The sequence below is a fragment of the Accipiter gentilis genome, chromosome 33, assembly GCF_929443795.1.
Source record: "Accipiter gentilis chromosome 33, bAccGen1.1, whole genome shotgun sequence".
Classification (NCBI taxonomy): Eukaryota; Metazoa; Chordata; class Aves; order Accipitriformes; family Accipitridae; genus Astur; species Astur gentilis.
In genome coordinates, this window is record NC_064912.1 from 7,299,873 (window position 1) to 7,326,509 (window position 26,637).

General features: G+C 38.7%; 1 protein-coding gene across 5 annotated transcripts in view; it reads right to left on the bottom strand.

The window, feature by feature from the left end:
• GRIN2A (glutamate ionotropic receptor NMDA type subunit 2A) overlaps nucleotides 1–26,637 on the bottom strand; it is a 196,837-nt gene that overhangs the window by 21,321 nt on the left and 148,879 nt on the right. For all 5 annotated transcript variants that reach the window (XM_049835519.1, XM_049835518.1, XM_049835520.1 and 2 more), the window contains 2 exons: nucleotides 24,990–25,150; nucleotides 7,385–7,572 (listed from right to left, as the gene is read on the bottom strand). In XM_049835519.1, coding sequence (XP_049691476.1) covers nucleotides 7,385–7,572; nucleotides 24,990–25,150 — 349 coding nt within the window. The remainder of the gene's footprint in view (nucleotides 1–7,384; nucleotides 7,573–24,989; nucleotides 25,151–26,637) is intronic.

Consider the following 26,637-nt stretch of genomic DNA (forward strand, 5'->3'; position numbering starts at 1 on the left):
TTTTGATTCCCTTATTATCCTCCAAGTGATCAAATTGCTAAATAATTTGGTTTAATATTTTTATAAGCACTGAAGTTTATAATTCACCGAGTTCTTATTTTTCTTCTTTAAAAGACAGTGTTTTTCTGCTCTACTTCAGCCGTGTGGGTTAAAGCCGTAGGTTCCTGGAGGTAATCACTGATGGTTCACAGGCTGCCTCAACTACTTCCTTAAGTATTCTGCAGGGATATTTTCATCAAGTTCTTACCTTAATTTTAACCTATTTAATTATTCTCACACATAAAGGGAGAGGAAATCCATTTTATATGTCCCCTCTGGATCCAGAAAAAGATTTTTAACACTTCATGTGCTATTTGCAAATGACGGTTTCAGGATGGTTCAGAGTGCCAGCCTGCACCTTCACCTTATCACGAACCAAAACCTGGAACTGAGGTGCCAACACAGCATAAGAAACAGCAAACCTAAAACAAACTGAGGAAAAAAATAATCTAACGGGGTTTCTCTGGCAGTGGCATTTCCAAAATGGGCTACTGCTCTCTTGAGCGTGGGTGAGAGATTGGGTTTACACAGTGAGATCCATTGCACAAAGGCACTTGCAGCCACCTGAGCTGTGGAAACCCCCAGTGCCAGATACACCCGCAACAACACCGGGTCCTGCAGCAGGTGTACAGGGCAACTGCAACTGCACGGAAAATCACTCTCTGACTCCAGAAAACATTGCCTTGTATGAATGAGAGTTGCCTGACAAAATCTATTCTCCCCTATGTTGTGTTGCTTCGCATACTGCAACCATCCCTATCTAAGCGTAGTCTGCATATTCTGCAGGAGCTTGCCTAGGGCAAGCAAGGAAAGGCTGCTCTGTCCAAGTGGAAGAAGCCAAGCTGCAGCCTGATGTCTTTGTTGTTTTACTGGTTAAGTACCACAGACCTCTCGTGTCAGCACATCCCCATGACTTGTATAAGGTGCAGGGCAGGAGGAGGCCGCTCCAGCAGGAGATCACAGTGCATGTGACAGAGCAGAAGGTGCAAAAAGAAACAGGCTGGTATTGTCGATATAAAGGGTGGTGACTCTTGCACAAAGCGCTAACCTGAGGTTCAGCCTGAGGAGCCAGCATGCAAGTAAAGAAAACTGACATATACCAATTATAGATCTTGAATAAAAGGGTTAAATATATACTTTCACATTGGTCAGATGTAGGGCATCATCTTCAAAAGCCTGTGGCTGCGCTAACAGAATCATCTGCTTATTCAGACTGGACAAACGGTAGTTTTCATATTTGGGGGACAGACTGTTTCACACTTAAGCTGGTGAGAACTCCCACTAAGTGATGGAGGAGGAAGGTAGCACCCCATCACTTGGAGACGCTAACATAAGAGGGTCTTTACCCTGAATAGAGGAGTCAGAAGCCAAATGGGTTGATGTATATTTGGTTCAATAAGCTCATCAATTTTGATTTGACCTACTTATATGATCCATACAGCATGTTTCATAAAAGAGATTATATAAAAGCACAGCAACTTTTTGAATTCAGTCTGGATCCCCCAAAACTATCACTCTTACTTTCTGAGTTATTTCCCCCTGCAAAAATAGCAAGAGGAACACAGATGACTGACAGCAATAAACTTATTGTAAGCTAATGACTGCACTCTGTATGCTTCCATTAGTTAAGGATGAATTAACAGAACTGCTAAGCACGACTTTCAATATTACAATCCCTCTAACTCTCGTTCAGCTACACAAACACCCTCCTCTTATACACTCACACTCTCCAGTCACATTTGTTCCACCCACTGCTTAAGGAGGACACTAAATATATAAACAGAAAATCACTGGGATTGTGGGTGTATTCCGCCTGAGCAGCACGCACTGAAAATATGTCCTGATAATCACATATGTATTTCCTTCTTGGTCTTTAACAGCCAGTGGGAGTCACACTGCTACACTTCCTTATAATCTAGACAGCGATTTGGAAGGCTTATGCTAAAATATGAAAAAAAAATAGCAAAGAGCTTTCCTCTTCCAGATCTAAGGGGGCAAATCTCATTTCCACAGTTACCTATTAGCCCTAAAGAGTGGGAAGCAATTATCTACCCAGGAAAATAATTTTTAGTTTGCTAAGCCATCCTAAAAGCACATAAAGATTAACCAGAATGGAAAGTTATTAGGAAGGGGATAACAGACTCTGTGGAAACACAAACCAAAACCAGTTTTCTTCTTTACATCTCTGTGTCTCTAATTGCTTTAAAGGTTGCAGCTTTAAGGGTTAAGAGCTTAATACAGCTATACCATCTGCCCCTCTTTTCCTGGAGATCTCTTCCCAGACCTTCCACCTGCAGGTAGCACAACACACTACAAATACCTCGCATGAGTAGATGCTTAACCTGGCCAGCTGGCTGATGTTCCTCCTCTCCTCCCCAGACTTGCTCTCTTTACCCAGCATTTTTCTGTTCCTTGTTTCCACCCATTTCTGCTGTCACCTGTCTTTTATCCTTCTATTTCTGCTGCAACCCCCATAGCTAAAGGCTCCTTGCTGTCTTCATCTCCATCCCAGGCGCACTCTGAAGCCCTCTTACTCTCTTAATCCCGAAGCAGCTTTGTCATTTGCAGTTCAATAATGTCATTTGCACTTCTACAATCTAGTTTGCTCACAAATGAAAAAAAAACTTAAAGAGAAAGACGGAAATACAGAGAGAAAGACAGAAAGAGAGAAAGAGAAAGAGAAAGAGACAGAAAGATGAGAAAGAGAAGAAAGAGAAAGAGAAAGAGAAAGAGAAAGAGAAAGAGAAAGAGAAAGAGAAAGAGGTTCTCCTCACCTACTATGTACCAGTGATTCTGCTCCAAATCCCAAAGACATGATGCTATAGGTTTCAGAAGCAATGTCTTTCAAACTACTTTACAGGATATTTTTAGAAAAATGCCATTCTGCTTTAAATGGCACCATGTAGCCCAAGGGAGAGGAGTATGCGCAATACCTGGACCTTCAGACAGCTGGCCAAAAGTTTCTACTACTGAAGCCTGAAGGAACATGGATGCCTTCACAAATGGTGCAGCCCAGCAGTTATAGACTTGCTAAATTACACAGGCTTTCTGCCTGAGCCTTTACTGCACTTATCAAATGGCAAGCTAGCACAAAAAAGCAGTTGACAGCTGCTAGGGTAACATGCTGGATTCTGGGTGTGTTAGCCTGCCCAGCTGCTCTTTACAGAGGTTTATAAAAGAAATCAAAGCACGTATCATGCAATTCTTCAGTGCACAACATTTCTGTTCTGACACATTCCTGAGGCTGTGGGCGGAAGATCCAAACAAAATGATGGTGCTGCTTCTTTGCAGCCATATCATTTTAGTTGCTTTTGAACTCCTGGGTGCTTCTATTTCTCAACAGAAGGTGGAGAAATAGTCTTCTGTGTCTCAGTAGAAATATTTTTATTTCTCTGTTAAAAAACAATGAAAGTTTCATCTTATGACCACAGCAAGCCAAAAAGAAAAAGCACAATCACCACTGCGCTTTAGGGAATTATCCTGATGATCAACTATTTTAAACAAAACTGCAGATGCTAATCATCAGCTGGAAGTTTTTGCAGATAATGAGATGTGATGTACAGATAGGAAGATGTACAAAGCCAGCAATTCACTAGTAATACACTTCACTCATATCCTTTATACATGAAAAAGCAACTCCTAACTCTTTATATCAAAAGCAATTAATCTTATACTAATAAATGTATATCCATCTCTACTTCCTATGAACTGGGCTATGTATATGAATTTGCACAGACCAAGTGATGAAACATTTGAGGGATAATTCTATTTTTGAGACAACTAAGTAGCTATTCTTTAAATTACTCAGCAACTCCTTGCCATTTTCCTTCCCTCTTTGTCCCTTTTCCTCTTTGTTAGAGTAACAAATTTGCCATCTTGTAGCCTGCTTCCTTCCGCTGAGACTTCAGAGTCACTTTCACAGTGTAATTGTCAATTGTCGGTATAATTTGCCCACCCAATAGAACTATCCTCAGGATCAGAACACTACTCACATAGATACATATAAACCACCCAGTCTAAGCTTAATGTTATCCCCAACACAAAACTACATCCCTCTATATTTACCTTAATTTTTTTTTTTTTTTTCTGGTGCCAGCAAGATAAAAAAGAGGGTTCCAAACCATTGACTTCAACGCAGAAAAAGCATCATGCTTTGGAAAGTATGAAAAGATGCTACTGCATGAACAAGTCATTAATACTTTACTTGGATGTTTTACATCAGCAAGAAAGAGCGAAAGGGTTCCTATCCACTGTGCAAAAATTTTATTTAAATGTGAAAGTGAACTGGCTTGGATAAGAAAATGATACGAAAGAAGCAAGGAAAAATCAAATGAGAAAAATCACAGGAGAAAGACACATGCAGAGGAAATTGAAAGCTCTAAAACACATTTCAAAAGGCTATCTCAGTACTGTGTAAATGCAAAAGACAGATAAGATCATAGGGTTTTGTAGGTACAATCAGATATACTTTCAAACAAACTACTTGGTCTTATCTAAATATCTAGTATCATCCAAAAGGTTCTCTCCTCTTATTAACATAACACTCATATCAAGAAATTGTTTGTTCAACTCATTAGGATTTTTTTTTCTTACAGTTATGAAACTCATTAGATTTATAATCATTCACTGAAATTATTCCATACTGTGATGAATGTTCTATTACATATACTGAATAATAATTCAAGACTACTAGGCATTTTGCTGTTTTATAGGCTTAATCTTAGAGAATAATAAATTCTGTGGAGGCTATACATGTGAAGGAAGTATTTCTGCATTCATTTGTGTTTGCCTATTTACTTAAACAACCTCATTCAGACTCCACCGAGGCTTTCCCGGGAGTATTATCTTAACGTGAAACTTCCCCCCCCCAACCATACTTGCTTTTAGTCTAGATAACTTCAAAGAGATTTTTAGTGATACAGCAAAGTGAAGTTGGTCTGAACTCTGGGTTCATCCCTTCTAATTCACCAAAACAGAGTTATATAAGTTCATAGCTAAAAAGATTACTCATCAAAATACTGAACTTAGCCATAGATTACAAAATCAGGTCATGCTAGTTCCGGGCAATCACTCTTTTAATTTAATTTCTTGGTGTTTTGTTCCAGTTCACCCACAATGTACTTTATAAATCAGCAGAAGAAATTTCAACCTCAATATCATTCTTAGGGGGTTTTTGGTTGGTGGTTTTTTTCTTTTTCTTTTTTTTCTCCCGTTTGGTTGGTTGGGGTATTTTTTTCTGAAAATTATCATCTAGACCTGTGACACAATGAAGTGAGACATGGTAGCAAACATTTCTAGGACTAAAGGAAACATACCTACAATAATTCCTACACATCACATATGTCCAACTGCTATTCTCTTTAATAGTGCCCACACAATTTTCTGAACAAATTTAGGGATCCTTTACAAGAGAAAATGAACATTTTAGCATTCATGGGTTGTTCAGAGTACCTTCTAAAGTTACTGAAAAATACCACTGAAAAAATGCTATATATACAATCACAATCCCCATGGTTTGTGCATTCAAAACTTTTGCTTATCTTCTGAAGTAATATCTGAGCAAGATGAACATGGAAGCAGACATTTCATGACAAGGCTTCATTCACCTGGGTGCCATATGTATCTATGGCAATTCTATGAATTATTCATATGGAAGTTTTATACCAAGTTTTGTAGCTAATTCATTAGTATTAATTTCAACTGCTAAAAATGAGTTAAAGGTATAAGCATTCATATGCTGTGTAAATCCACAGGTCAAAGTGTAAATACATGATAAGATTTTCCCCTCTTTCCTCCCATCCATTTTGTTTTCTCCCTGATATTCAAAGTGATGCATAAAAATGCAGTACCTTTGGTATTTTGACGAGATTTTTCTTGAATAGTTTCAAATATTTTTCCTTCTATTTCATTTATTTTCTTTCCCTGTGATTTCATTTCTTTTTGTTGAATGAGAATTATCAAAAATGATGAAGGGGTAAGCATGAAGAAAATGCAAGGTTAAAAGAATGAAAACCTCAGCAATGCTGTGCAACATCTAGATGGGTTAGCCCACAACTGAGAAAGACACGTCAGATCCTCCTTTAGGCTACAGAAGCATTTTCTTCTTTAGTATGGGACAAAAAATTCAACTTCTCTAATTCAACTTCTCCACCTAAAAATGGGTCAGAATTATAGCACCCAACACTTCTTGATAGTATTATACAAATAGAAAAATATTCTATTCACAAAATATTCACAAATAGAAAAATAAAGCAAAGATTTTAGCCAATTAATTGCAACTGTTTAAAACAATAATATATAATTGCTTGAAACTTAGCTATTATGGGTCATATATTCATTCCTCAGCAGAAATAAGCCATGTTTCTTCCATAAGCCTCTCTAAATCCAACAGATCAATAATGATGACACTAGTATCTCTATATAAGTACACCAGACAAAATGCATCAGTCATGACGATTACATCTCTTCCAGTCATTCAGTATTCTTATAGGAATAAAATCCATGTGCTGGAAGACTAGCACACTCACTATCTCCAGTATGAAAATTCATGTCTTGTTTTTTACGGAACAGGAGGTCACTATGCTAAGGTCCTGCATTTTGCCATTAAACTGTCCTATTATAGAGAAATTTACCGTTCTTAGTCTCAATGGCATGCTATTGGTGACCTTAAGTGCATATTTATTTTTCAATAAAGCCCTCTTTTCACTGACAGAGAAATGCAAAGTTACACATGAATCTATGCAAAAACAAAAATCAAAATTATTAGGTAACACACACCGTATTCCACTCTGATGGAGGATTTTAGTCAGTCATAACACCTAAAAATTCTTCTACTGTTGTGTTAGAATGAAAAATAGCTGTTTGAAATCCAACAAAATCCAGTTACCCTACTTCAATTCCATAAACATTCTTTAACCAGAACTTTAAATTAATCTATCCTAGATTAGGGATCACTCACACCAGTTAAGAACTGAGCTAAACACTCTTAAATAGCAAACCAGTCATGCTGAAAGATAACTCCTCAGGAACCACTCAAAGGCAAAAATAAAAAAAGAAAATAAATAAATTTAGAAATGCTCTCTAACATTGAGGCCAGCGTTACTTTGTGATGTATATGAAAACACTTTCTGAAAATAGATGCAAACGTCCTTGGAGGTGAGTTAGAACAGAGTGGAAGAGAATTCCTGTCTCAGCATTGAGAAATAATTTTACTCATTTGGTTTGCATTTGTTTGGTTTTTCTAAAGACTGTAAGAGAACAGTAGTAAAAAGCTCAGAGCTACTAAATCTGAATTAACTGTGCATACATACAGAAAGAAAAGAAAGGAAAAAAGGTTGGTCCCTACCATCTCCAACAAACTGAAGGAGGGCTAGATCAATTTGTCTCTTCCAAGGTGATCCTTTCTGAAGTGCTATTCCGTAGCCTGTAGTGGCAAAGATGTATCCACTCCCTATTGTGACAAGTTTGCAGCCTTCATCTCTTCCAGCCTTGTAATTCAGCACTGCAGCATCATAGATGAAAGCATCTAACTTCCTGAAATAAAAGAAAACATTTTACAAACCAAATCATTAGGGACAGCTGTTGTCAGACTTCTTTTGTCCTTGATGTTAGGACCCTGTTGAACATCTCATGGATTCTTTGATATCATTAATACATATCCTGCACTGCTGCATCTAAAATTAACAAAAGGCATCTATTTTAGTGAGGGGAAAGTAGGACACAGAGTTTTGCATTTCTATTTTAAGGGATGCTGTTAAAAAATACTGAGCGGGAGAAACCGAGCTATGAAATGTCTTGCCCTGTTATCTTTGTATCTTTGCTCTCAGAATGGATAATAAATATCTTGAGATGCAAAACGATCTCCAAAACCAACACAAAAGACAACAGAGAATTCAGGATTGAAACAACAATAATCAATTAGCTTATTTAAAACACTGAGACTGAAAACATGACTTCACCAGTTTTCCACACACATTCTTATTTCATGGCTCTTTCCAAAAATAAACAATGAAGGTGGAGGTTAAGTCCTTGCTAAGACAGAGGAAGATATTGAAGCATATCTGATGTAGCTATCTAAATCCTGCTTTAAAATTATAGAAAGTATTTCCTTATGATTCGCAATTCCAAATGTATTATTTGTGTACCTGGAGCACAGCAGGAATAAAGGAGCTTGTGGAAAAGTTCAAGCCTTTCAGCCCAGCCACCTAAAAATGTAAGAACGGGATAATCCCATTCTCTAAGGTATACAGGGAACACAACAGAACAGAGGAAAACAAAATCAGTAAGGAAAGGAAAAAAGGCAGTGTCCTTCACGGATAATTTTTAAGAAGCACTGTAAAGCAAGAGTTAGAAAAGACAGGTGCAGGGATATTTCACAGATTAAGCCAATGAAAGTGAATATACAAGAAGAGGAGGCCATTTGGAAGGACAATCACTTGCCAGCAGTAGACCTCAATCAAAGACATTCTTATACCTACAGAAATTCATATGCAAACTTCAAAAGGAAAAAGCAAAAACGTAAGTTTGTTTTGTATTGCTGCCCTCATCTGCAGCCAAAACCTTAAAGAGTTCTACCACTTGCACAAGACTAGCGGAATACAGAGGAAATAGGAAAGAACTATCATCTCAGCCCAAACCCCACCTAAATGACACACTAAACCAAAGTTATTAGGTCCCCCAGTAACACACTCTCCCTTTTCAACATCTTTGCCCATCCCATAGGAGTCAGAGGAATGGGGAGGACACAGCTACACAATCGGCTTGACAGGTTGGCGTAGGAGGAGCCTTCACCCTGCCACCCTCACTGGCACTGCAGCTGCCAGGCGCTGCCTGCTGTGCCTTTGAAGAGCCACAACGTGTTACTGTGGAGCACTGCTAAAATTTTCTAACAACATGCAAATGACAGAGGCTGGCAAAATACTGCTCAGAAACAACTGGGACCTGTCTTCATGGAAAGGGAATTATAAAAATAAATTAACTGTGGCACAAACAGGTACAAGAGCATCAACTTCAATCATATTATATCAGTATGTACCAGTTGTGAATTCTGTTGCTGTTGCAGTTTTGGAATCACACTTGCCACGAGCTTAAATCAGTTTATGTTGATAAAGCCTTTAATTTATATCCACAGAACAGAGCAAGACATAGGCATATCAGATTTTGGCTACTGACAGAAAAAAACCCAACAGACAACACCGCTCATGCACAACATAATTCAATGTTTGCTCTTAAATAATTAATCAAGAGATTCAGACAGAACCCTAACTTTTGTTGAACTCTAGATCAGAGATCAAAGATGTAGCACTAAAAAATACCCCTATCCATCTCACGTTAAACCAAGAGAAATAGCAGGAGAGAGTGAGGTTGTTGGATTTTGTCTGCTGTCATGAAAAAGTGAAGAGTGAAGTTCTTGTCACTACTTACTGTACTTTATTGCTTCCCTTCAAGGGTACTTACCCCAACAGTCACCATTGAAGTCATCAAATTGGAATTTAGTGAAGTCATTAATTTAGAGAGAGTACAGGTGGCTCACACAACCATTAAAAGAAATACCTGGGCCATCATTTCCTTTGTTTTTCCACTCTTTCCTAAAACTCCGTTGTTGCAATCCTCAGCTTAAAAGTCAGTTTAGCTCCATCACTGCTAAAAGTCTGACTTTCTCCTTCCTTTAAATGGGTAATTTAACACAGAGAAAACAATTGCTAAACATCTGGTAGGCAATGTGTCACAAATTCAATCCGGAAATAAGGTATGGATGGCTACCTAGCACTAAGGGTAACTAAACTGGAAATAGCCAAGAGGGTGCTGGGGTACTGCCCAAGTCTGCAGTCTTCGACACAAGACCAGGCAGTTTTCTAAACGATGTGCTTTGATTCAGCACTTCAGAGACAATCTTTGGCCTCTGTAGAGAGAAAGAAAAAAAATCTATGCCCTTTGGGTAGGCGCACAAGGGAAGAAAAGAAAACTGCTTGCCATACCCTCATATCACTTCTAATCTACGGCAGACAGTTACCATAATCAATGCAATCCAATCTCATGCTTTGAGACCTCCACAGTTATCTGTGGGGAAGGAAGGATACTTCTCCTCTCAGTGGATGCCTTTGGCTCAGGCAAGGGATTGGAAGGTAATGCTCCTCTCTGTGGGTACTGCTGCAACCAGCCAACCTAAGTTAATATACACTCTAGAATTTGTGATCTGTTTATTCTGGGATTTATAGTTTTGCAATGTAAGCATATAAAACACATGCTGGTAAACACAGAGAAAATATAGACAGTCAGCTATTCTTCTGTCAAAACAGACTCAGTCAGAAATACAGAGGAAAAATATATCTTTGCTAAAGACTCCAGGACAAAAGCCTTGTGCTGCCTCAGAAATCACACTCTTCATACGCAGCTTGCTTCCTTAGTTATTGAGCAGTGCAGTAAAACCTTGGGAGAGAAAGACAAGGCACAATCACGGTTTCACTCACTGTGGACCCACCTCCCCAGCTTCCCAGAGAGTCTGGCATCAGCTGCAGTGGGTACACACAAGGAAAGCAGGTTCTGAAGATGCAGAAGGCTTTACTTTTGAGGGTTTTCTCTGTACTACTGTCGTGGTTTAACCCCAGCCAGCAACTAAGCACCACGCAGCCGCTCACTCACTTGCCCTCCCTCCCCAGTGTGATGAGGGAGAGAATCGGGAAAAGAAGTAAAACTCGTGGGTTGAGATAAGAACGGTTTAATAGAACAGAAAAGAAGAAACTAATAATGATAACACTAATGAAATGACAACAGTAATAATAAAAGGATTGGAATATACAAGTGATGCACAGTGCAATTGCTCACCACCTGCTGATCGACGCCCAGTTAGTCCGTGAGCAGTGATGCCGCCACCCCCACTCCCCCCAGTTTATATGCAGGACATGAGGTCCCATGGTATGGAATACCCCGTTGGCCACTTTGGGTCAGCTGCCCTGGCTGTGTCCCCTCCCAACTTCTTGTGTCCCTCCAGCTTTCTTGCTGGCTGGGCATCAGAAGCTGAAAAATTCTTGACTTGAGACCACCACTTAGCAACAACTGAAAACATCAGTGTTATCAACATTCTTCTCATACTGAACTCAAAACACAGCACTGTACCAGCTACTAGGATGACAATTAACTCTATCCCAGCAGAAACCAGGACAACTACTTCAAGGTCACAATAATTCTCGTTACACAAATCAATTTAAAAACATGAGGTACTTTTCTGACAGATGCTGAGTGCTGAAAGGTTCTGCTATCAGTTGCTGCCCCATGTCTGAACTGTAAATCAAAAAGTTGATTGCCCTGAAAAAGTCTTGCTGTCTACAAACACAAACTAATATTCAGAATATATTTTCTCCAACAGAAATCTTATAACCTCTCAAGGCTTAATTATCTCTTCATCATGTGCTGATTACAGAAGTACTATTCCTCGCAAAGCAAAGCTTCAGAACACGATGTACCCCTGCAGCATGGGCAGGGAGTAATAAGCCACAACTGAAGCTCTCAGATGTTAGGGCACCCAGCTCTTTCATCACTAGGAGGTGAATTTCCTGACACTCTGAATTTTTAAGAACTTTCAGACAACTTTAAGCATTCCTCGAGAAGAGTTTCCAACAACTGAGACAGCAAAATCTGGGCAAGTCTGAAAATTTGACCCTTTCTGAGTTGTTTGCAAAGATGGCAGTGGGCATAAGCTCCAGAAGAAGAGAAAGCAGGCATTTGCGTGGGCCAGCGCGCTGCTGGAGCTGCAGAGGACCTTCCTTCCTGCTATGTCTATGTGGGGAAAGCCACATCTGCTGTTTTGCTTGGCACCGGTGGAAGAGCCAGGCTGCGTGCACGGCAGTGACTGCTGGATGCAGTAGCCCATCCTTGTCTTGTCACTCTCAAGGCAGGACTGGCAAGCCTGGATCTGTGCTCCAGTTCACCCTTTTCTTCTTTCTCTTTGTCTACAGATGGACTAGCAAGCCCCAGGATCTTTGTTCTTGTGGCAGCAAAATTCAACTGCGCTACACAGCTGAGGAGCTTTGTATTGCTCCGAGTGCTGATCCTTCTGCTATGTAAGTTACATCCTCACTGTAAAACAGCTTACACGAACCAAGTACAGCACCCCACATCAAGAAAGGCCGAAAGCCTCTTGCAAACCTGAGTCATGTAAAAATGAATCAATTAACTTGTCATTTCAGTGCAGCCACTTCAGGGGGCGATAAGCTTTGTCACATTGTGTAGGTTTAAATAAACTGCTAAGAATTATTAAAAAGATGAAAGAGAACTATAGAAACTGGAATGAAGCAAGAAACAAGATTTATAACTGCCCTGATCTAGCCAAATGCACCAGGCATCTTCAGTGAATGCAGAGGAACAGGACTACAGTGTTATGACTCACTGAGCACCTGGCAGGTTTGTAAACTTCCTCAGAACTACTGCAATAGTCCTGGGTAGGAGAGAAAATAAACATATCTGGAATATTTATATAAGAGAGACTACAAAGGAAAACGTCCTTCATTACCTAGCAAGCACAAAGAGGAAGGGGGGTGGGGAGAATTTTAACTCACACAGCATAGGAGAATATCAGGTGTTATGAAATTATGAATTGGAATAGTTCTAAAAAAACCCAAAAGAGCATTACTGAATGAAATGATTTGAAGCGGGAGATCTATGAAAAACAAATGTGGACAGTCTTGTACCTAAACATTTATGAGTCACCAAGAAGTATGAGAGCTGAAAAATCAGATTAGCTCTTGCAAAAACCTATTCTCTAAAGTGTTGCTGTACACATCCAAAAATGCCTCTGTAAAGAAAATGAAAGTTAGAGGAAAAGGTACAGAAAAGTAATTTCAGAAAAGCTGAAAACACTTCCCTATAATTTCCCCCATCTTTATTATTGGCACATACTTTTCATCAAATTCCTACGAAGAAAATTGAGAAGCAGGATTAGGAAAATGCTCCATTATTAGTCATAGCTTCTTGCTCAACAACAGAAGTATAGCTTACTTGGAAAATGTTACTTTGCTTCCTTGACCAACTACATGATCGTTCAGCAATTTTGTTTTCTTGATGGAACAAGAGGGAAATATCTAAAATGGCAATCTGCTCAGAAGTTCTGGAGACACAAACAGTAATCCAGCACGCTAGAAATCAATCTCTTTCAGTTACTTTGTGTCCTGCTATGACCTGTGTCATAGTATTCAGAAAATGAGAGGGATGCTTTAATGCAGTCCTGTTTATTCACATTCTTCTATTTTACTGTCAAGCACTGGAGTTTATGGAACAAATAATATTGTGTTTCCATTGAGGATCAGAGAAACTGGAGCACAACTGAAGCCACTTTCCAGTTTTCAACTACCGCAGTAAATACAACACCTACAGCAGAATTAATTTCTTGCTAAAGTGGGTACCATTTGGCAAAATGTTCATCTGTCAGATCCAGGACATTAACTTCAGAATCAATTTTTCTCACTCTCATTTCTTTATGTTTTTTAACACCCCAAATATGTTCTTTTCATGGCCAGACAAAAGCTGTGTATTATTACTAACACAGATTTGACTTAGACAAAACCAGAATGCATGCAATATATGATGTGGGCCATCATAGCAATTTGATTGCACTGCATTTTGCTGTAAATAGCTGTATCTCAATGACTTTTCTACAGTTTTTTTTGGATGAAGAGTACCTTTTAACTCAAATATGCACATTCTGGGGCTTGTTCTGAAAAATTAAAGGTCAGTTACATATTTAAGAATAATTATTCATTATAAATTATATAAATTTTATTCTGAGGAAAGACAGTTAATGGAATCAGATCTATTTTTGAAGTTTGCCTAGGTGACTTAAGAAAATAAGCGACGTTATTGCTCAAATTTGGTTGTAAATAAATGCAAAAGTGACTACAAAGATTATTACATAGCAAGTGTCATACCTGTTTACTAAGGCTCCAGTAGTGTCTTTTGAAAGCACAGTATTTGAAATTACTATCTTATTACAAATACCAGGCTGCAATACCACCTTTGGCCTTCCCTCTTTACCCCCACCCCCATCATCAAGAATGCTTTTACCTATTAAAGCTTTGTCTCCTAAACATAATATTGGAGAGACACAGCTCATTTTCAAAACATTCTGCAAAAACCACTACTTTTCAGCTTTTTTTGCTTTTAAAAATAAATTGCATAGTCTGCAGAATAAATGGCTTACATGACCCTTAAAGTAGCATTTATAATTTGATATTAGGCAAAAAAAAAATGGTATCCACTTAAGGCTGGATTAAACGTAAGCATATATTTGAGAGACCATCAATACCATTGTTGGGAAGGCAGCAAGTGCAAAAATACTGGTTTTATAATATGATGGATTTACATTATAGATTTACAGATGTACTACAAATTGATTAATTTACATTTTATCCCTTCTTTATCCACAGAAGGGATAAAAGTAAGTATGTCAAGAGTGCACAATGAGAGATACAACATCATATGTGCATCTCTAAATCTATGTCCAGGGGATCTAATGCCAAAAAGTCACTATGGAATGATGCAGCAATCAAAGGGAAAGAAGGCTGCTTTGAATACAAGGCTTCAATGAAAGTGCTCTAAAGTCACACTTTGATATTGCTGGAGCAAGAGAAGCAGATATTTAACCTTTACCATGAAGGACTGATGATTTCTTTTACCCGGCTTTGACTAAAATGCATTTCAGGTTGTCTGATGGCACTTCATCACCAGCAGTGACTTTATCTTTTAGCACATATTCAAACAGCTCCATGCAGATCTTAAGTTCACATACACTGGATGGATTTCTTGACATCTTGACATTGACAATTCATGAGGGGAAAATTTAACAACCACCCCCCCTGCAACAATGCAGGTTAGCAAAGTTTAACCCAGTTATATGAGGAACTCATTAGCAGGGAATGAGCTTTCAACTTTTCTCCCAGCTCAAACCGTCCTCACTTCAATCTTCACACAGAAAATGCAGACGCAAAATTCGAACGACCAAGCTCTGACAGACATTAACACCACTGTGAGAGATTGTGGAGGCTTCACCTCACCTGTCAGGGCAATCTCAGGCTGCCAGAAAAGCCGCCGTGAACCTTCCTGCATCACTCGGCTGTGGTTACCCGAACCGGCATATTCACAGTCCTCACTCACAGGAGCTCCCATTCACTACCCCTCTGTCCACCCACCTTCCCAGTCCCTATAACATTTCCCTTAGCAACAAAATAATGGAAAATTTAGTGTGCCTTTATGATTAATTTATACAGTGGAATAGTGTCCTACTTCAAGTCTCAGAAGCCAAGCAATGAAGTACTTGCAAAGCGTCAGTTTATCAAAACACAAAATTTGAAAAGTCGAGTAGGGAGAATATATTTTTAGATTAAAGGTTTTGTCCCAGTTACAATGGCATAATGAAGGATAAATTCAGCATATTTCACCAAGCACCTGATCTCATTCCCAAATCCAGTGAACACTAAAACTTAGAATAGCTTCTTCTCAAAAAAAGAGGGGTTAGATGGGCTATAGTTACTTTCATCTGCTCATTTTATTTCCAGGTACTTTGTAATATTTAAAGACATTAGATAGATAACTGCATTACTTAAAAAATAGTAGTATAGACAGACACGGGAGCTAACCTTTTTTCAAAAAAAATCAGAAGAGCACTAAGGTACCTAGTCAACCAGGAGAGAAAATACCGAATGGGCCAAACTGTTTAGCAGAGATTTCTTTTTTACAGAATGTTAGGAAAAAAACTGTACTCACACTATTAGCTCGTTCAGATGGTTTTAAGGAAAGTGTATTTGTATCTGTACAATAATTTAGTACTTACTGTCAAAATTGATAGGGATAAATAGACTTTCTGGAGCACGGCAAACATCTTGTTCTCCCAGGTAGTTTTGGATCTTTGTTCAGTGCTGTTTGACTTACAAGTTTCCCCAAAGGTATGTATGGTTAACACCCACACATGGGCAGTAGATCCTTACTGGCTTAGACTTAGGTCCCAATAATCTATGACACTAGCAAACAATAGATGCTTAATGAGGAATAAAAGAAACAAGGCATGCATGAATGTTATTGTCCCTGAACTTATCTTCTTGGCTTCAGATGAACAGATATTTCATGAGTTACAGGCTGTATTAAGCCCCATCATGTTTAACAGCTGCCAAATTATTCACCTTCCACAAGTCTTTCAGTTTCCTTCTGAGCTTGTTTTAATTTTGGTATTCACAACACCTCATCTCCAGAATGCAACTATGCCAACTTAACTCCACAAATGCGATATTCTATCAATCACTACTGGACTTTACAAAGATCTGGTGCCAAACAGGGAAAAGACAGAGAGATGCTAAGAGAGAGAAGAGAGAGCAGAGAGGAGAGACCGACTGATGTTCACTTTTACTTAAACAACAACAAAAAAAATCTTAAGTGGCCTACAGTTGTGATTATTTCAACTTGCCAGCACTGAAGAGTACCACAGAACAACAAGTTCTGAAAGTATTTTACATCTCTATTTCTACTCCAGCTATGAGGCAGAAAGTATGCAGGCATAAAATATGATACTCCATATATGATTTACGGCAAAAGTTGCCTGAAATCATCAGTGCTTCAGATGTGGTCTAGCTCAGTTTCAGATTTCATTTGACTGAGAAAATTAAAGTTCAGTTCAGCTTTTTTCTAAGGAGTTCCCATGGTTCTGTCTCACAGCTCTATTGAATTTTTTATTTTGTCTTTCAGACCAGCTGCAGAAATGGATGCTTCCAAGCATCAGCCTCCATAAATGTCCAAAAGCTATATCCAGAAAAATGGTCCAGTGGGTGCCTTTGTACAGAAGTAGAGCAATCCAGGAGCTAGTTAAATCAGTCCTCTAAGCTATTTTATATTCCTGACCATTAGTTATAAGTACCATTGACAGTGAATTATCTGAAATATTAATTTCTCATCTTATGTCACACATTCGTATTTTGGATTTATCACCCCCTTAAAAAGGAATGATCACCTGGAACGATAATTTTCAGGGTCTGACACAAATATTTCAAATTAATATCCTATAGATCTGATGAAAATATGGAGAGTAATTTTCTTAAACATTTCTCCTTAACAAAACAACATTTAGAGATATCAGTTGGATTCATCACTCAGTACTTTCCTTTTTTTTAAAAAAAAAAAATTAATTCCTATCTTAGATTACAAGTTTTGTTGTAGTAACAGCAAATGCAGACTCAGGAAAATATTTTTTTCAATCACATGTGAATAAACAAGTTTCAGATTTGGTAGTTTAAACTGGTGACTTTTGAGTGTCCCAAGAAGATCTCCAAGGCTTTCGTACTTTGAAAGACACTTTGAAAGAGGAGAACATTGTCTCTTCATTAAGATCAGTACATACTTCAACTACAGGCTGCTGTTTCAGTGACATCTTAAAAATGTGACTGGAGCAAGGATCACCCATTTAAAAAAACGGTTATTTCAGTTGCTGTATTTAATTTTTAATCCTGTTTTTGAAGCTTGTGAAAAACACAAAACCCAAGCAGGCTCAGAATAGAGAGCTTTGATGAGTAGGCCATGAGAAAGCAGGAAAAAATCATGTTCTTAGAATGATAGCTGGATTTGATACATTATTTTAAAATTCAGTGGCATAAAGTAGTGCTTGTGCTAAAGCTGTCTCCAGCAGTTTCCCTCTTCATGTATCATAACAGGCATCCAGGAGGGTTGCAAGCAATACATTATTACAGACTACAGATACCTCATGCTGCCCACTGACCTTTCCCTTCCTCCCTCAAACACACTTGAGAGTCAACCATCTGGGGCAATTTCTTAAAAATTTGGCAAATGAATTCTTTATGTACTGTAACATTAAAAGTCCAAGAAAAGAGTAAATATTCTCAATTCTAAATACTGTATGGTGTTGTCAACCAGAAATAGTCAAAAATATTGAGCCACTAGATTAAAAGTTTAGAAATTTATGTCTGCTGAACATTTCTTTAAGTTCCCATTGCAAGCTGTTATTATCTGCCCACGAGAATGATGAAGAACTTGTGCTTTTTATGAAAACTTAGAATATATAATTTTTCTCTCAAACAGGTAATTTCTCTCATAGCTTTCCCTCCTCTTTTTAGGTAAAAAGGTATGAACCACAGAAACAATAAAAACTAGAAAGTTTTTCCTTTGATGAAAATTTTGATGACAGTTTTTCTGTAAAAATAAATTGAAAATACTGCAAAAAATACTGAAATTTGTTTTGCATCCAAGTGGAGATGTCAGCTGGCTGCCTAAAAGAGAAGTTTGTTTTGTTTTTTACTTTAGGCACACCACCACTTTAATTGACAGACCTAATTAACAAAGGACCTGCTGGGCACAATCTGAATTGTGTTCCAGCTGACAGAAATGGAGACGTTTGCCTCCTGGTTACGCCAGTGCCATGCTGCAGAAGCTGCCAGCACGGCCTCTGACCAGTTCGTATCTGTTCAGCAAATAACAGAGTGTGCAAAGCTGTGAATTGGAGACAATTTATAAGCACTATAAGCACAACAAAAATCTAATTAAGGCCAGTAAACTTAGAGACTGAGAGTTTAAAAGGGCATCAGAGCCTTCTAGGGTCTTCTCTTGCACGTTCTCTGCTTAGTACCATTGGATTCTTAAAAAAAAGGGTTAATAATCATATCGTTGTTTTCACATGGGAGAGTGTGCTTGTGGGGGGGAAATGATTTCTCATGGCATTCACACTGTTCAGTTAGATACTTTCAGGTGTTTCTTCTAGCAGTATTATTTTTCATTAAAAAATGCTGAGGAATACAATCATCACTTGCTCCTATCAAAGCGACTGGCAGCTCAGGACACGCCTGCAGGCCAATAGCATCTCCTTGGGGGACAGCTCAAATTTGATAATCCACTGCATCTGAGGCCACACCTGCTGATGTAGAAATGGCCATGCAGAAATGCTATTGCCACAGCATTCTTTCCAAGCAGCTTCGTATTTCCACCAGTATGCCACAGACAATCGGGAAATAAGGTATTAAACTTGACATGTATAAACTACCAAGCATAGCAATCTTTAACAGGAAGGCAGATGGATTCCCAAGTAAACTTTAGCATCAAATCCCTGAATATATAGTCACAGCTGTGGCTGTAAATAAAAACTGAAAACCGCTCATGACAGTAAGGGGGTCTGCATCTTACAACACGGGGCTGCTTGCCTGCGGAACGCAAGGGATTCATTACTGCAGTTTCCTTGAAACAAGTTACATTCTCAGCTTTTTTGCAGTGAAACTGAAATAAAGTCCTCACATCGATATGCTGCCATAACACAGCATCAGTTAGACCATCTCCTTTCTTGAAACAAGATATACACTGCGCCATACACAGCGGCAGTCCTCATATCCAGGAAAATTAAGGAAGTGAAGAAAAAAATTAGATGGATGCATCAGTGACAGGCAATAGGCAAGCGAAACTTTGCCATTTTATCTCACTAGTAAGAAGAGACTCTCCCAATTAAATTTTCTAATTTCAGCCATTAGCAGTTAAATCCCACACAATATTCCAGTGTAGGTGTGTTGGGGCAAAGGTGAGAACATGAAATGCATTTCCAGTTTATTGCTGTTGCATTTTCTCCTCTTGACAGTTTTACAGCAGCAGAACACTCATACACAGAGGAACACTACATGCAAACTCAACAGCTATGAGCTGATACAACCCACACCAAAGAATTACAACAGGTAAGGTTGTTTTGCTTGCAAAAAGATAGCATTCTTTAACCATAACCTTGTTGTTGTGGAAAAAATATAGCAAAGCAAACAGAAGCAAACAAACCCAAACAGCCACTGTAAACATAAAACAATAATTAACTACTTCCTATTTGAAGACCTATTCTCTCTTCAAGAAGCAAAATCAATAGGATCTGTGTCTCTGGTACAGAGGGTTCTAGAAATGTAGATTAATTAAATGCAGCATAGACAGAAATGCTTGCGATGCATTTTTAGAACTTTATGTGATCGATAAACATCTAAAGAACACAGAGGAGCCACCATGGCTCTAACAGAGCTGGACTTCACCCACCGAGAATACATTAGCTAATATCTTACAGACTTTACTGTTCTGAATGATGCTCAGGAAAATAACTGCCATTTTTGTTTTCATTAAGGAAACGGAACAAAAAACTCTGAAGAATTCCTGAGCTGCTCAGTCCTGCCTAAAGAGCAATCTGAAGCTCTGCAGGTAGCACAGCACGTGTGGTTCAGCTGATCCCTTATATGCATGACATTTAGAGAAAAATGCCAGCACATTTTTTGACAAGCTTGTAAGCTTGTGATTACTTTCAGTATGAAATTGCATTGAAGGAGGGACAATATTTTGCCATTTTGAAAGATATTATGTAGTACTTCAATAACAAGGTGCATGAATTTTCCTCCCTTTTAAGAGGCTTGTTTGCAAACTGATACCTTTAATTAACAAATACAGAAGGTTCTGCTGTTGTTCAAATGGTGTTTCAGCAGCTTTCTGAGACCTGTATCTGTGAGTCTCAGATATAAGACACTATTGACAAGAGGTAGATATTACTGAGATTTTACAGATTTTCTTTTTTTTTGTATTTTCAGAAACAAAGTTTGATTTCTTATCAAAAAAAAGGGTAAAACCAATATAGCTGATAAATTTGCCTTCACCATTGGTAGCAGCAAGCCTTCATGAGTAAACTGCAATGAACCTTCGCCAAGGGGATTCACCTGAAGGAGTAAGTATAATGTCAATGTCAGTCTAAAGTAAAAATCTCATTTCCATTTTGATTTGCAGCATTTCCCAGTTGATTCCTTTCTAGAATGATCTTAAACGGTTTTGATGCTAATTGAACAAGATAGGTCCAAGGCTATTGCCCATGTAGTGAAGTTGTTTGTTCTAATTAAAAAAAACAAATGCAGATGCTTTCCTTGTAAGTTAATTTTTGAAACACTATTAGCTTCATCTCTCAAAGATGAAAACAGAAAGGGGCTGGGTATTTCGTTCAAGGCTTCCCAGACACAGATGTGTGCACACTCATCTCTGCATGTACAGCAATACTCTGACACAAGACCTATCTAACCTCCATACCAGACCAGGAAATAAGGGCAGGTACGTACTTTATTTTATACACATTTCTATCCATATTTCTGCCCTTGAGGTTTTTCCCAACCATGTTAGAGACTGGACTGAAGCAGCTGATTTTTCACTTCTTGGGAGAAAGCAAGATAAAAAGACCAGTTTGTTTTTTAATTTGTTTTCAGAATGAGGAAAGGGACATGAGCATGTCTTCAACAAAAAAGAAATTAGATAAATCTGTGCATCTGAAGCTTTATTTTTGTCTCCTTCCCGCTTTCCTCTTCCAGTTCAACTCAGTAACATGTATTAAACATGATGGTCTCAAAGATCAAGATATTCCGAATACATCTCAAGAGGTTAACGCTAATTAAAGCTGATTGAAAGCCTTAAGAGTTTGAGATACAGCAAAGCCAGACTGAATTGTGACAAGCAACTACTTGATAGTTTGATTCTCTTTAGATCAGATGCCACATGTGTAGCAGTATTCAGTCATTAAGTATTGCCTGATTGTTGGTATTTTTTGCTCCAGCTTAAAATTAAACACTATATATAGGTAATTAAAGGGGACTAAATCTTATGTCTTCAATTAAGCAAAAGTAGTTTCAAAAGTGAGATTGGAAATACATACAGGTTATACAAACATTCTTCAGGAATAACACAGGTACCATTTATTTTGACTCACAGCAGCAGTTATCAACCAGACAATCTTTGCAAGTCATTCCCGGGTCTGTAGTCTATGACTCTAAAATTACCAGGTCGTTCATCTTCAAAAAGATGTGCAGAAGCAGCAAGCTTTACCATATGTAAGAAAAATTGCTTCTTGTATGCTACCAATGATGAGGATGAAAAAAGAAAAAAAGATAAAAGTACAGGAATAGCTTTGACAAGAGATGAAGATGAAAACAGACAAAATAGCTGTAGTAAGGTAAGCAGAACACATACATCCTGAAGAGGAAAATAGATATTATATATTTGCTTGGAAGCAGAAGCAGTGTGAGGAAGAAGCGACAGGTCATCCTCAGAAGAGCAGTAGCAACATAGGCTCTATGGGGCAAGATGTATTACCAATCATGGGATCAAGTGAAGTAGGGAAGGTGAAAGCTTCATCACATGTAGATAAGGATGAAAGGGCAATCCACATGGAAGAGAGAAACAATCTGCTCAAATAGTTCACAAGGGAGAAAGGAAGAAGATACAGTGCAGGTATATAAAAAACGAAGAGTATACTGAGGAACAGAACAGAAAATTTGGTAGAAAAGGTGAAAAATGATGGGTTTGAAGAATATGAGTCTGGAGAAAAAGAAGAGGCAGGCAATTGTAATATACTACCAAATACCTATTCAGGCTTTTCTGTTCTCCTCCCTACAGAGAATGCAAGTTATTACAGTCCCATATTATACAGTCTCATGTCTTTCATTCAGGACACTTTTAGCTCCAGAGATCCCTGAGGTGTCAGCCACAGGAGCTGCATCACATCTTCACCAAACATCTTAGCAAAAAGGAAAACCTGGGTGCGCTCAAGGTGCAAGTGACAGGTGAGGACAACAGAACCTGATCGTTTTGGTCACCTAAATGAAATCATCTTTCCAGAGAGAAACCACTCGGGGGCAAAAAGAAGGTACGATCATGCTGCCTGATCTGTAATCGAGTTTACTGCCCACGATTACCACATTGATTGGGTCTTTGCACAGTTCTTGCTGTGCAAGAAGGCAGAAAAACATGTAAGCCCACTTGACACTACTCTGCTGCTGGAATGTCCAAACCTGTGATATAAGCAAACGCAAAGTGACACTTCTATTGTGGGAAACTTCAGCAGCCGATGGCATGCTGTTTAATCCTTCTGTAGGTGCCGTCAGACAAAATACTAAGGAGCGCAGCTGTATGTAGCAGTTACTTATATTGATCTGGAAAACACTGCACATGGCAGCTTATTTGCACCATCTGCTACAGAAATGTCAGTCAAGGGGAGCAAGGTAGACACCTGGGGGTGTCCACACTGGGAAATCACTTAGAAGAGGAAAGAAACTCCAGCACGGGGCTGGGGGGAGGAATCTATAAAAAATGAATAGCTTATACTGTCAAAAGGACTAAAGCTTTTGAGGAAGAGCAGCAGCTGGCACAAGAGCAGCCAGCCTGAGTTTCAGTGATTGTCCTGAACCACACTGCAGTCGGGTAGCCCTCCCCTTTTCATGCTCAAGTATCTGACAGGTGGCCTGATTTTAAAGCTAACAGCGCTTTTTCCAGGGCTTTCAGTAGCACAAATGGTTGGTGAAAAGTACAAGGAATATACATCCCCTAAATAAACTATCCATCCAACTGAACAAGCCCTAGCAATGGCTGAAATTAAGGATAGCTTCTTCTTTAAAAAATCACAGCAGGAATGGTAGCATTCAGCTGACTATCTATAATGCATAATTTAGCTGTCACCCAGGAAATATCACTTGCACAGGCTCGGTCAGAGAGGGGGCTCTGCCTCCAGTTTGGAAGACCTTGGGCAAGGTTCATCTCACGTTCTGTCACATGTCTATCCTAGGATATGACAAACTGTGCTTGAGAAACGCCAGTTGAGATTGCCTTGAGAAACAATGGCAGAGGGAGTCCAGACAGCAACACGGAGACAGCAGAGAAGGAAACGGTAGGAAGGATAACTTTTTAACTAATGGAACCTGCACTCTAAGGCAAGATTTGGGGACTTCAGGTTTTTTTGCATAAGAGATATGTTACAATCCCCTATATGTTTGGGAGGAGAGTAAAAATTAAAAGGACAAGCAGTTCCCAGAAGAGGACCAAAAGTAATAGCTTAATTTAGTATAGGGAGAAACGTGTCCTGTGTTCACCATAAATAATTGCAGGTGAGATGTGCCTCGAAACAGCCACTAGAGTAGGTGTACTGAAATCCACTCTGGGTAACTTAGCTTTCTCAAACTTCAGAACAAACTAAAAACAAACAAAACAACTTCAAAACAAACCTAAACAAACTATATTGATAAATTATGATTATTGTAATCCAGTATTATTAACAAAAATACACATGCTATTATCAAGCCAGTATGTTTAGAAAGGATCACTAGAGCTAACACATTCCTGTCACGCAGATGAATACTGACACAAGTAGTGAGTTACTCTTACACCTTTTGAGGATGAAGAATGAAAATTCAATCTCTTTGTCCAACCAGGCAGAATGGGCTACTTCAGAGAGACAAAAGGATAGATGGCACTCAAGTCTAAATCTCAGATCTTGAGGAAGAAGAACAATAATATTTGCCAGAATATTTACCAAGATTGCCAGAAGCAGTATTAGATAGTACATTGGAGACTATGTCATCTCAACAGATTTTACGAAGATCAAGGTCAATACTTCAGATGTGACAGTAAATGTACAGGGCCATGCTAATTAGAGGAGGGAAGAAAAAGTAAGAGTGGACCTAAAAGCATACGAAAGGGATGGGAAGTTGAAAAGAAATAACAAGTAGTTGCACACTGGCCAGACAAACAAGCTTTGTCAGAAATTCACCCTGCAAAAGCACCTTTCAGTGCAAGTTCTGCAAAGATAACGAGAGACTGCACAAAACATCATGTTCTGTGTTGAGTCCCCACCCAACTCCAGGTCCATCTGTATCATCTCTCTCTAAATTTGACAAATACTAATTCTGCCCTTTGAATGTAATTTACATAGGGCATCAGTCTTCCATGTAATTTTAAAAGTCATACAAATCACAGGCAATTGTTTTCCTCTCTGATATCTGTAAAATGCAGTTGAAAAATAAAAAAAAGATCCATGTACTACACAGCATGCCTGACATCAGTCTGTTCAGTATCACAGTAAGCACAGATCAATATTTCTCAGTTTCTGCAAAGTCTACAGTGTTTTTTAAAATCCATGGAAAAAAGCTTACCCAGTTTTCAAGCTGACCAAGGCATCTTCAACTCCTTTCTGATTATACTTCGTCATGTAAAGGTGCATATCAGGGTAGTTGTTTCTGATATTTCTCTCTGTGCTTCCATTTGGGACGGTTCCAAATCGAAAAGGAGGTGAATAGTCATATGGCCTTTGAAACTAGAGAGAAAAGGGAAAAGCAAAGTGTTTCAGGTATTCAAAATGTGAAGAAGGGCAATTCCAGGTTGAAAAAACCAGAAGCTGCCTCAAATTTCTTCTAGGCAAATGCTGTGGGTTAATTCAGCTCTATTATAGCAGAAACTGTCTTCCCACTGACCGAACTTACAGAATCATCTACATCCAAAGTAAAAACAGCTCAATTTTGCCACTCTGATGTGACTTTCTCCCCTGCATTGTAATATGGCAGGACAGCAGAAACTGGAGCAGCGAGATACTGGCAGATGTTCCTCATCTGCCAACATCTTCCCTAGTGAACTCAAACTACAAGCAGACACACTGGTAAACGGCAATTAAAAGAAAACAGTATTTTGTTGATAGTTATTTCACACTTCCATCTCAGCTGTGACGTTGTGGGTCCCCACACTAAGGCGGCGAAAGGACCATTTGCACTACTTGACAGGGACCCTAACGCACTGCTCCCGGAGGGGTGCGGGTGACCGCGGGAAGCTTGTGCGCAGGGAGGGACAGGGTGAGGGCTGGCTTTCCTTCCATCACCATGATTCCAGGGGAGTAAAAGTTCTTGCACCTTCCCCCAGGGCTCAGCAGCTACGTCACTTGACATGAAAAGGGCTTCTGGAGCTCTCACACCTATAATCCTAGTCCCTATTTATTCCTACAATTTAAAACTACAAACAGTCTGCTTGAGGTCATATAGGTTTATTCTACAATTTTACCCTCTATCAGCACAGACAAACAAGCCAGGGAATATCTGCAAAGGAATAGCAATAGCTTAGAGCACACTCAGGTTTCAGATTTGGAAACCATTCAGATAATCTCAAATAAAGTTTTGCTAACAGACCTGAAAACTTCTTATGCACCTTTTCAAGATGTCCCTTTAAATACCAAGTGACACTTCAGGATTAAGTTAAAATGTGTCTTTAAGAAATATATGAAAAGACCCCTCAAATTAGAGGAACTATTGGCTAACAAGGAAATTCAATTGAGCATTGATAAAAGCAGTCACCCATGAATTCCACAGTAAAATGCACTCTGTTTTTACTGTTGAAGTTAGAAGAGCAATCTACATACCCTGTGCTGCAAGAGACAGCTAATATTTGTACAGCTGCTGCTTCCTTTGGGCTACATATGTAATATTTCTCTTTTTAAAGTTTGGTCTCAGGGCATCAAGAATTCCCAGGATCCAGTGCCAATTTGCAAAGAGAATACAAATAGGCTTATACAAAAACTGGGAGTATTTTCAATTCCGTCAAACCTTGACTATGAAATTATTGCTGCAACAATATTTTCATGTTACAGAACTACAATTAAATGCTTCATTTTAATTAAGCATGTTTTGACAAAGCATAAAGGAATGAATTCTATTTTTCTCTATTCGTTTAGCTAACAGATGTCTTACTTTTCTCATTTTCCCTTTTCACAGCTTTACTGTTTAAATTATTACTTTGCTACTACTTTACACATACTAA